The sequence below is a fragment of the Mus caroli genome, unplaced genomic scaffold, assembly GCF_978045245.1.
Source record: "Mus caroli unplaced genomic scaffold, Mus_caroli_1 scaffold_8, whole genome shotgun sequence".
NCBI classification, from domain to species: domain Eukaryota; kingdom Metazoa; phylum Chordata; class Mammalia; order Rodentia; family Muridae; genus Mus; species Mus caroli.
Window position 1 is genome coordinate 22,883,854 of NW_028227263.1, and position 12,079 is coordinate 22,895,932.

Below are 12,079 nucleotides of genomic sequence, written 5' to 3' on the forward strand. Positions count from 1 at the left end.
GACAGAGGCAAGTGGATCTCTTTAAGTTCAAGGACAGCCAAGGCTATTGTGTCTCAAAACTCAGAAAAACATTTCAAAACAGTAAGCAAGTATTTAACAAAATTTAAGATGTCTAGAAAATACAACATAGTCTGAAAGTATTTTAATCCATTTCATGCTTATATATAATAGGACAAATTGTTGCTAGAACATATAAACAAACCCAGTTTCTTTAGCCTGAATAGAATAGAAGGGAGATCAGAAATGAGGTCTTACTAAGGATTCCTGTAGAGAAATACTAGACAGCATCTAAGTTCACACATGATTTTGAACTACTGACAAAAATAACTTGAACTTTCTATCATCTGCTGAAACTGAGCATTTTATGAGGCAAACATTATCAAAAAATTCTATATAAAAACTAATAAGCAATTTTAAATGAAGCACTTTAAGATGGCCATAGACTTAAATTATTTCTTTCCTCAAGAGTTTCTAAGTACCAAAAGAATTTCAGAGATGAAATATTTGATACTTGTTTTTATTTATTACGTTTAAAAAAAAAAAAAAAAAAAAAAAACCCAAGTCTCTCTATAGCTATGTAGCCTTGGGCATCCTGATGCTCGCTAAGTAGATCTTGCTTCTGCCTCCTGAGTATTGGGAGTAAGGCATGTGCCACCATACCCTGCTTGATACATGTTTTTTTTTTTTTAAAAACCACACAGCAAGTGTAATTTCACAATAAGACACAGAAAATAATTCTACCTTATTTATGTATTTCTGCTATCAATATAAAACTTCTGAGATGACCATGCCCAGTGGTTAAGAACAGTAATTTCAACTACTCATGTGGCTGAGGCAGCAGGGCATCAAATTCAAAGTCATAAGAGCTATAGATTCAAATCTACCACCACCAGCCTGAACAACAATTGGACCCTGTTTTGGAATACTAAAAGGAGAAAGATTTATGGATGTGGTTCCTTGGTAGAATGCTTGATACAAGCAAGGGACTAGGTTTAATCCTCAGTACTGCATTAATAATAGTGAAGTTGTTTAATAATGAAGGATATAGTTTTGTCTCCTTAATAAATACAAATTCTAAAATACTCTTGAGGACTGCCCTGATTTTATTTTAATAATAGGTATTCATCCTATGCCAAGCACTACTGAGTTCTTCATAGAAGAGTTAGAACAACAGTTATCCCTAGGTATTTATGGGATATTGGATATAAGATTCTTACTCTCATCCACCATAGATAAAAAGATGTAAAAGATCAAATCATTTACAGAAAAGAGCATGGACTTTCATATAAACTCTGCAATATCCTATACCTTAAAACATCTTCAGATGGCTTATATTTAAGAAAAAAGTGCTCTATAAGCAATTATGACTCTGGTGGATAGAAGTTCTGAGTAGTGCTGCCAGTTGCACTCATAACCCTACTATAGAAAAAAACCTGAGATGAGACAATTTATTCAAAGTCCCACTAGTATGAGACAATAAATGAAGTCAAATATGAGCCTGATTCATGTTATACTTATGAATCTTATATACTTTATGGCCTCCAGGCCAAAACCGGAATTGATAAAAAGCTTATGTTGGCATTACTTAATACTAGTGATACTGTCAAATTATGTAAAACAGTCTTCTATGACACGATCATTTTTGTGGTGAAAACACTCCCTATGGAACAAAAATGTTTCTTGGTAATAGCTCCCTTAACTATAAACTTTGCCTACTTAGCGAGGGGGAAAATTAGAAAAGAAAAAAAGCATCAAACTCCTACTCAAGTTTTCTTGATTAACATGATATAAAATTTTAATACTAGTAAAATGTTTTAAAGCTTTTAAAATAGGCTATTTGTATAAATGCATGAGCTTTTATACTCACATAACATATGTCTTGCTTGTAGACTTCACACCTCCAATAGGAATTCTTCTGACAATCACAGATGAGTTCTTAGGAATGAGCGCATTATCATCAGTGTATTCTGTAAACAAAGAATCAAATTTCTATTCAGGGGTCTAAGTACTCAGGAATAAGAAAACTTTAACCAAACTTCAGTTTTAGGAATATGAGAGCTTACAGTACAAGAACACCAACATTCACGTTTCTTGCATAGGAATTACTCTTGTTAGACTATCCCAGTCCTAAGTGAGCTCCTTCCACTGATACAATATGGTCAGTCAGGTCCTTGGCTCTAGAAGTGACCTTGAGTAACTCAAGTCCAAGCTCATTTAACCAAGTAATGCTTAACATACAAACTATGGGGTTCCTTGAAATGAGTGCACCTCCCTGGTCCTTAAATATGAGCTAAATAGTATGACCCCTGTTCTCATGTAGCTTACTCTAGAGAAGATAGGACAAACATGAAACTATGATCTTTCGTTTTTAAAAATAAAGAATGGACAGTGACTAACACTTTGGATAGAATGTCGTTCTAAACAAAGCCCCTCTTAAGGGCTTAAGTTTGTAAATGAAAAGACTGACTAGCCAGCCAGACTCACACAAGTAAATGAAAAGAATAGTTACTCAGAGAAAGAACAATGTGAGGAAAAACAAATGACACAAGACTGCAATGTTAAAGGAAATTAAAGAATGACATAAAATATTAAGTTTATACTGTATACTGATTTATACTGTTTCCATGTAAAACAAGGAAATCACTGGTAGATTTTACATGAAGTGATGACAATTTACACTGCTCTGATATTTTTGCATGGGAGACAAACTGAACAGAAACCAGATGAGTCACTAAGAAGGCTGCTGTGTGGTCCAGTGACAGCCAGCATTAGTAACAATGTTGTGAAGGCTGCTCATGGTATGAATATTGCAATGATGGTGAAAGAAGAACTACACATAAATTTCTCTGATCACAGCTTTAGCAAGTGGATATCACTTTTTGAGCAGATCAAGAGGAGGATCTCTATAATAGTCTGTAAGAATGAAATTAAGTGAGCCTTAAGTATAGTGAAAAGAGTTAAGGAAACCATGAGTAAAATTATCAAAAAAAAAAAAAATTTAAGAGATGCAAAAATCTCCCTTATTCCCACAATCTAAAACAAAGTGGGTCATCTTTGCTGCCTTCAATTATGTCACACATTTCAGGCTTTTAATCAGTTTTGAAACTTTTGGTCACCACGCATTTAGTTATTCCTTGTTCTACAGCACATCACCCAAGCAAGAGTTCTTTCAGCTGTTGACTCTATTTCACAGACATCCGATCAAAAACGATGCACTTTCCTAGATGTAGGCACGTAAGACTATCGTTATTTTGGACAGTTTCCAATCCCAAGCAAGATGAATAAGAAAAATCAGAATCAAAAAATTGGGGTATTTTAAGTTTAATAATTCTAGAATCCAAACTTAAAGAGTGTCAAACATTTGGCTGTTTCTTTACGTTTAACAACCCTCAAGTGTATTCACAAAACTTTCAAAGACAACTTATTAGTTAGGTGGGGTAATGATAACATGCCTGTAATTCCAATACCCAGGCTGCTGAAGCAGGAGGATTGCAATTGAGTTCAAGGCTAACCTAGATTACATACAGCAAGATCTAGTTAGAACAAATGACAAATTAATTTGATCAACACAGTACTGTACTACAGTAATAAGGTCAGGTGCCCTAACGCCCCTCAGATATAAGGTTCCCGCTGGCCAATTAGGGTATTTGGGTTTACAGGGTTCCTAAGCCCAAGAGTCCCTGACTTATAAATCCTTAACAAGTAGTTTCTTCAGATTCAAAAGGATCAGGGGCTGGAAATTTAGTTCAGTGATAGAGCACTTAACTTCACACCAGGAAGAAAAAACAAAAAAGCTTATCAGTGTATGTTTTGTCTAAAAACAGAGAAGTCATGGATAGAATGAAAAACAAGATGAATTTAAGGAACAGAGTAAGGATAAAAACAAACATAACCCCTTCATACTCAGCTTCCAAATCAACCAAGTTCAGTATGAAATTTCCTGGACAGATAGAAGAGTCAGTGTACTTTTGGTGGTGAGCCTTCAAAAGTTTTCTTCAAAGACCATTTGGAATTCATTGTAAAATAACAGTCTAGAACCAAGCAGGATTAAGTCTAATTACCAAGGGTTCATGGTCCTTGGTACTGGATAGATTTCTATAGCTAAGGGAATGTTTTACAGAAACATGGTATATCAGTAACTTAAACTTCTAGACAATTTAAAAATTGTAAGTATTCTAACCATTTATTTTTGCAACCTTTAATTCACTAGATGAGTCTAAACCAAGTACAATTCTTATTCAACTGCCTTGTAAAACTTGGCCTATTTCTGTGCCTACAAGCATGCCTGCTGTCTGTGGAGCCAGAAGTCATCATCAGGGGCCCAGGGGACAGATGCTAAGAGTTTTTCGTTGCCCTGTGGGCACTGGGAACACAAATGGGGTCTTCTACAAGAACAATTAAGTCCTCTAAGGACTAAGCCTTTCTGTGCCCTAACAATACCCTCCCTAACCTGAGTGCACATAATGAAGAAAGCTCTCACAACTCTTTCTTAACCAACCTAACACCAAACTTAATTTTTGAATCACAACTTACTCCAGTCAAAAAGCTGCCTTTAAATGTTGGTCATCAGCAAGATGGAAAAAGCCTAGTTTCAAATGATTCAATTGTATATATTGAAACCTGTGTAGATGATAATTGTCCAATATCCCCTCTAATTTCATTTATATCACCTTTCCTCTCATTCCTAAAGAAGCATTTATATAACAATGTAGCCAAAAATTTTTAAAAAGCCATGTGTTTTATAAAGTAAACTTTAACACTAAGGGTTGCCTTTGGTGGACTTAAGATTTATTTCTTAAGGAAAACAGACAATAATCCCAGCACTTGGGAGGCAGAGGCAGGTGGATTTCTGAGTTCGAGGCCAGCCTGGTCTACAGAGTGAGTTCCAGGACAGCCAGGGCTATACAGGGAAACCCTGTCTCGAAAAACCAAAAAAAAAAAAAAGATTTATTTCTTAGCTGCTTATACCATAAGCAACCTTTCCTCTTCTTAAGTAAAATTACCAAAAAATACAATTATCAAAAAGGTACTTAAGAAAAACAGACAATATTCTTTTTTTTTCTCCAAGAAATCTGCTTGCCTCTGCCTCCCAAGTGGTGGGATTAAAGGCGTGCACCACCACCGCCCAGTGGACAATATTCTTTTAGTATTATAATTTGCATGTCTGTACTACAAATAAAAAACTGGTCTTCTACCTGACAAGATTTGGTTGACCTACCACACTACAGACTATTGAGATGAGACCACACCCCAAAACCTCACCAAAAACCCCATCCCACACCTTGTATCAAATTTAGCTTGGTGGAACATGTCTTTGATACCAGCACTCAGGAGGCAGAGGCAAGCTGACCTGTGAGTCAGAGGCTAGCCTGATCTAAGTAGAGAAGTCCAGGTCAAAAATTAAGACCATAACATAAATAAAAACAACTCCATTTAGAACTCTCTTCTCATACTATCAATGAATGTTAGAAGTCTAGTCTAATAGAGCCCATCCAATAAGCATTACTACCCTGAGAAAAAGAAAACAAAACAAGTTTAGAGTCAGAGAAGACTGACATTGCCACCATTCAAGTCCCAGCACTGTTATGTTTTCAGGGGTGGTGGTGCACCCCTTTGATTTCAGCACTCAAAGGGAGAGGCAAGAGATCCGAGTTCAAGGTGGTGCACACCTTTAATCCCAGCACTAGAGAGGCAGAAGCAGGTGGATCTGAGTTCCAGGGCAGTCAGGGCTACACAGAGAAAACTATCAGAGACAGACAGACAGACAGACAGACAGACAGACGAATGGACCTAGACCCAATTATTACTTTTAAAATGAAGAACTCAAATTTTATAATCAGTGGCTTACTTCTATTCACACATGGTAGCACTCTTTTTAGAAAAACACACACACATATATTTTGGTGGTGTTGGATGAAGAGCCCAGGGCCTTGCACTTTGAAACTTTTCTGAATTGCTTAACAGTTAAAGTGTGGTCTAACACCTGCATTCCCCACACTTGGGAAGCTCAAACAGGGTTGTTGGGGTTGGAGGCCAGTCTGGCCTACAGAATAAAACTTTTGAGTAAATATCACTAATTCTGGAATTACACCTCAGAACATTTTTTTAATACAAAACCAATTCCACACTAACTAAATCCTCAAAAATACCTTTTCCACAAGCAACCCCATATAAATAAATAAAAGGCCAGTGGACAATTGCTATCAGCTTCAAAACGCTGCTAGATTAGCAAACAAGTTATATCTACTGCTGCTTTAACCAATGGGAAACCTTACACAGGCTTTCCTCTCCGGATGAAAAAACAAGTTAGGGAACGGCTACAAGGCAAACACCCAACAGACTCAGATAACAACCCTTTTCTCTTTTCAACCCAATCCCACTGTTTAAAAAACTTTAATTAAGGAGGAGGTGGGGCCACATTTTGAGAACCAGCCTGCTAGGTAAGACAGATCCCAGCATTCAGAAGGCCAGTGAAACTCCAAGGTCGGGTGCTGCAATCCTTGGCTATCAATGAAACTCTGTGTATGACAACGAGTAAGAATGGTGGTTAAGTCTGTAACAAGAAACTTAAAATACCAACCTTGACACCCCCCTCCCCCCCAATAAATATCTGCGGCCCGTGTGCCTCTTACCTTCTTTCGTCTGTGCGTTGGTGATCTGCAGATCGCTATCGGCAGCTTTCAGCTTTTCTCTCCCCATAATCTGCTTCTTTAAGTCGCAGAGGGAGATATGGAGCCCATCAAAAGTGACGGTGTCGTAGTTGAGTTTAGAGGAAAATTTATAGTGCACACAGGACATTGTGGCAAAAGATTCCTAAGGTTCAGCGAGGAGACGTGGACACTCTCAATATATGTATATTTATAAACTTAAGAGCAAAATATGTACACACACAAAACACTCAAAAGACAACGAAGGACCCTAAGGCCTCAGATTAAATACCCCCCCCAACCACAAGCGGGGGTCCGTGAGAACAATAATCCGGAACCCCCCCGTACTCAGAATCGCTTCATGAGGGAGGAGCAAGACAGGAAAAGGGGCAATCGAGGATCCGCCAACCGGCACAATGTCACCCGGCTGGGTCCCACTCGCTCATGCTAAGGGCCGGCAGGAGACGGGGGCAGGCGGTGCAGTCAGTAGCGGTCAGTCCACACGTTAGAGTCCGAATGACCCCGCGGGGTCAGGGGTCCATAGCGGCCGCACCTCCCGGCTAGTCTCTCTCCGTGGATGGGGGTGACCCAGGCCCCGGGAGAAGGTTGCGGGGAGAGGGCCTAGGCCCGGAGTCCACGAGCGGCCTCTCGCCTCCTCCCGGCTTCCGGACGACCGGCGTCGGCGTCCCCAGGCCCAGGCCCCCACCGCACACACACCCTGGCGCCTGCTCCCCGGAGGCCACGAGCGGCCCGCGGCCTAGGCCGAGATCGCGCGGTCGGCGGAGGAGAGGCCTTCCAGCGGCCGCCCGGTTCGGCTCCGCCTCCCCCCCGCCGCCGCCTGACACAAGCCGGTGCGGGGCCCAGCTAGGCCGCGAGGCCCTTCCTCACCACCCCGGGCCCCGGAAGGCGGCTTCGCTGGCCCCGGGGACACCACCGAAGCTGCCCGACTCTTCCTCTTGCTGCTCCTCGCGCTGCTCCCGCTCCTGTCGCCTCTGAGCCCACGACCGCGTCGGGAAGCCCGGAAACGGTCGGGCGGCGGCGAGGGCGTCGCTGGATTCCCTCTTTATTATTATTATTTTTTTGTTTTGTTCTGCCCCCCCAACCCCGGGCGCTCTCCGGCCCGCACCCTGCGCCGACGACACCTCCGCGCCAGGCACTATGGCGGACGCGGCCTGGCTTCGGGCGAGCGCCCCCACTCCGGGGTCTCTTAAGCAGGGACTGCACGGGCGGCGCACGCGAGGCGGGGCTTGGGCGTGCGCCGATAGGCGGGCCGGGGGCGGGGCCGTCTGCGTCACAAAGCGCACCGGCCCGCCCACGTGACCCGGCGCTTTGTGACTTGCGGCGTGGAACCTGAGGCTACGCGGAGAACAGGAGAAACTACGTGGGTCCGCAGAGAGGGGGAGGCGGACCGTCCCACCGGGCGGGTCTGGAAGGGGCGCTCAAGCGGCCGAGGCCCCAAAGTGCGGAGGGGGTGAACAGCTAATTTCACCCACGCACAAGTCTCATTACTGTGATGGCTGCTCACCAACTCCTCTCCTAACAGACTGTATACCCTGAGCTCTTCCAAAGCTGCTGGTGAGAATGGACCATCATCACCACCAGCAGCATCTTAAGAGCTGTGTCCGACTCTTACCTTGTACTAGGCACCGCGTTGACCACTGATGTTTGCAAATTCTGGAGCCCAGTCTCCTGGGTCGGAAGTAACTCTGTTCTCCCAAAGACGCTGTCAGAGAATAAAGAATTAGATCCATGAATATATTTCCATATTTAAGACCATGCCTGGCATATTTGTGCCTCAATACAGGGGGCCTAATAAATGTCAAATAAACAACAGCAAAAAATATCTCCAACTTATAAGATAGAAACCTAAAACCAACAGCCGTACATTTTTCGAGTTTTCAAAGAAGGGAATGCTTGCTGGGTTGCAGGGTCCTCATTCCGTTTTAAATTACAAAGTCCCTTAGGAGGGTTGGCATTCTTTTTCTCTTGTGGCATGCGGGACATATCGCATTTATAAATTCATAAATAATAAAAATTACTCTAAAACCGTATAATTACTATCATTTACAGTGTCCGATGTCCAGCCTCTCTGAATTTTACAGGCTAGGCTCAAGGAAGTTCAGCAACTGAGAACAAAATCATACATCCAAGAGGTGGCAGAGTTTTCAGGAACTTCCTGAATGCTAATGCCTCAGATTCTGACTTGGTTTAAGTCAATCATCTTGTCAGAAACGCCTTCCTAAGGCCGTCTTATTAAGATAGTCATCGATTTGGGCCTTTATTTTCTTCTTAACTGCAAAGAATATACCTTTTTGTTCTTTTGTTTATTATTATTATTATTATTATTATTATTATTATTATTATTAATTTTCTTGTTTGGTTTTGGGTTTTGGTTTTTCCAGACAGAGTTTCTCTGTATAGCCTCGGCTGTCCTGGAGCTCACTCTATAGACTAGGCTGGCCTCGAACTCAGATATCTGCCTGCCTCTGCGTCGCAAGTGCTGGGATTAAAGGTATATGCCACCACTGCCCGTCTTATTAATTTTTTTTTTTGCTTGTTTGTTCTGAGGTTTCTCTATGTAGCCCAGACTGGTCTTGAACTCACAATCTTCTTGCCTCAATTTCCAGAGTGCCAGTGTTACTGGGTTTTTGTTGGTTGGTTGGTCTTTCCCATTCTCTCAGCTAAGAGCATGAAATTTACCCCGATTTTTGTGACATTCCTAAATCTTGAAAGAGTATTTGGACACTGTAGGTACATTTTGATGTTATCTATAGAAATACCATGGCAATGTTAGCTAACCATCAGGGATAACCCCAGAGACAGAAGCACAGCTTATATAAGTCACTTATAGATTAATTTTTATAAGTGATTAGTTTCTGGTGACTTTCTTAAAAACCCTTGTGACTGTCAGGCATGGTGGTACCCAAGCATTTGAGAGGCACAGGCAGACTGATCTTGGTGAATTCCAGAGCATTAGGCCAACCAGAGCTACAGAGTGAGACCCTGTCTCAAAAAACAAAAAACAAAACAAAAGACAAAACCAAAAAAAAAACCAAAAAACAAAACAAAACAGGGCTGGTGAGATGGCTCAGTGGGTAAGAGCACCCGACTGCTCTTCTGACGGTCCGGAGTTCAAATCCCAGCAACCACATGGTGGCTCACAACCATCCATAACGAGATCTGACTCTGTCTTCTGGAGTGTCTGAAGACAGCTACAGTGTACTTACATATGATAAATAAATAAAATCTTTTAAAAAACAAACAAACAAACAAACAAAAAAAGCAAAAAAACTGAATGAAAGAGGACAGAGTTGCAGAAGAAGGAACTAGGGAACTAGTTCATCTTTGGTAAGAGAGAGAGGTCTTTGGTAAGAGTGGCTATGGCTGTGGTAAGAATTACAACTCCTCACCATAGTTAATTCCTTTACCAAATCCAACACCTGATCCCTGGGCCACACCCTGAGGTGTCAGAATCTAATCAGAGGAGGAATTTGTGTCTCAGAATCATGCAGTCGGTAGGATATGCCGAAGCTCTTCTTATTCTTCCTCAGAGACTTTGTTTTCTGGATGTTCAGACACACTGAGGAGTAAGCATTCAGCTACCACAGAAATGCCCTCTTTTCATAGACGTTTGTTTGTTTGTTTGTTTGTTTGTTTTACCATTTTGCTTTAGTGTGGTAATTTGCTACAATTGAGGAACTAGTATCACTCTATTGTTATTAGCTGAAGTCCATAATTTACAACACAGTTCACTCTGCTTTAAACAGGCAATGTTTTTGTTTTGTATAAAGAATTTTGTTTTGTATATAGGGCCTCCTTCATGAGGAGTTGGCATTCTTACACTGAGCTTCACCGGCAGCTCTGATGCTCTCCTCCCAACCAACCTCAAACTCCTGCAGTAACTCATCTTTTTTTTTTTTTTGGTTTTTTTTTCAAGACAGGGTTTCTCTGTATAGCCCTGGCTGTCCTGGAACTCACTTTGCAGACCAGGCTGGCCTCGAACTCTGAAATCCACCTGCCTCTGCCTCCCGAGTGCTGGGATTAAAGGCGTGGGCCACCAATCCGGGCAGTTACTCATGTTTTAATTGGTCTCATAGTTTGGCCTTTTCCAAAACGTTACATAATGAGAATCACACAGTATCCAACCTTTGCACTGGAATCTATTGTCCAAAAAAGTGGGAAGAGGGGGATGGGCTGGGAATGTGGGTCAATGGTTAGCGTACTACTTGCTTCCATGTGCCGCCTTTGAGTCTATTCCCAGCAACACAAAAACACTTTGTTACAATTTTTTCAGACTTTGTTTTTGAGACAGAGTCTCGTGCAGCCCAGGTTATTCTTCAACTTGTTTTTGTGGAGCTACTGATGGATGACCTTGAACTTTTCGTTTTGTTTTCCAAGACAGGGTTTCTCTGTGTAGCCCTGGCTATACTGTAGACCAGGCTGGCCTAGAACTCAGAGATCTTCCTGCCTCTGCTTCGATCGTGCTGGGATTAAAGGCGTGTGTCACCACTGATGTGTAGGTCAGACAACAATGTGTAGGACCTGGTTCTCACTTTCCACCATGTAGGCCCTGAGAATCAAACCCAGATTGTCAGGGTTAGCAACAGGTGCCAGTACATGTAGAGTCATCTCAACGGCCCTAGATTGAATTTTCTTAGTAGCTATATTTTATGATTTATAGCAGATAAAGATGATGCTCACTTTTAGATTTTTAGAAACACTACTGAATTTGGGGCTTTCTGTGTAATCCCTTCCACTGGTAGATTGCTTGCTTGTTTAGTATGCAAGAAAACCTGGCTATGATCCCATTGAGCACCTGGACATGGTATCAAATACAAGTAATTCCCAGTGGGAATTCAATGCAAAGTAAAGAGCATTGTATGAGATAGGGTTCTCTAGAGTAACAGAACTTATAGTATGAATCTCTCTCTCTCTCTCTCTCTCTCTATATATATATATATATATGTGTGTGTGTGTGTATATACATATATATACACATATGCATATATATGTATACTCTCTCTATATATATATGTATATATACATACATATATGACTTACATCTATGGGATTTATTAGAATGACTTACAGGACGTGCTCCAGATAATCCAATCATGTCTGACTATGAATGGAAAGTTCAAGAATCCAACGTTGCGCAGTCCATGAGGCTCAACGTCTCAGCTGGTCTTCAGTAAAAGCTGGAATCCCAAAGAAGTAAGCTCTAATGCCAGAGAAGGACTGCACTAGGTAGCAAGCCGAGAGCCAAAAGCGAAAGTTTCCTTCTTCCAAGTCCTATTTATTTAGGTTACCAGCAGAAGGTGTGGCCCAAACTAAAGGTGTGTCTTCCTACCTCAAGATCCAGATTAAAGGAGCAGGAGACATGACTTCATACTTAAGATCACTTGGCTGCTCTTCCAGAGGACCTGGCTTCA

At 41.6% G+C, this 12,079-nt stretch overlaps 1 protein-coding gene across 3 annotated transcripts in view; it reads right to left on the bottom strand.

Annotated features, from left to right (window-relative positions):
* Rbbp6 (RB binding protein 6, ubiquitin ligase) overlaps positions 1–7,885 on the bottom strand; it is a 32,499-nt gene extending 24,614 nt beyond the window's left edge. For 2 of the 3 annotated variants that reach the window (XM_085841344.1, XM_021169083.3), the window contains exons 1-2: positions 6,633–7,884; positions 1,868–1,967 (exon numbers count right to left, since the gene is read on the bottom strand). In XM_085841344.1, coding sequence (XP_085697470.1) covers positions 1,868–1,967; positions 6,633–6,798 — 266 coding nt within the window. In that variant the 5' untranslated portion in view covers positions 6,799–7,884. Of the gene's footprint in view, positions 1–1,867; positions 1,968–6,632 lie in introns of all 3 variants that reach the window. The other variant, XM_085841345.1, reaches the window with a different exon arrangement.
* Between the last annotated feature and the right edge of the window lie 4,194 nt (positions 7,886–12,079).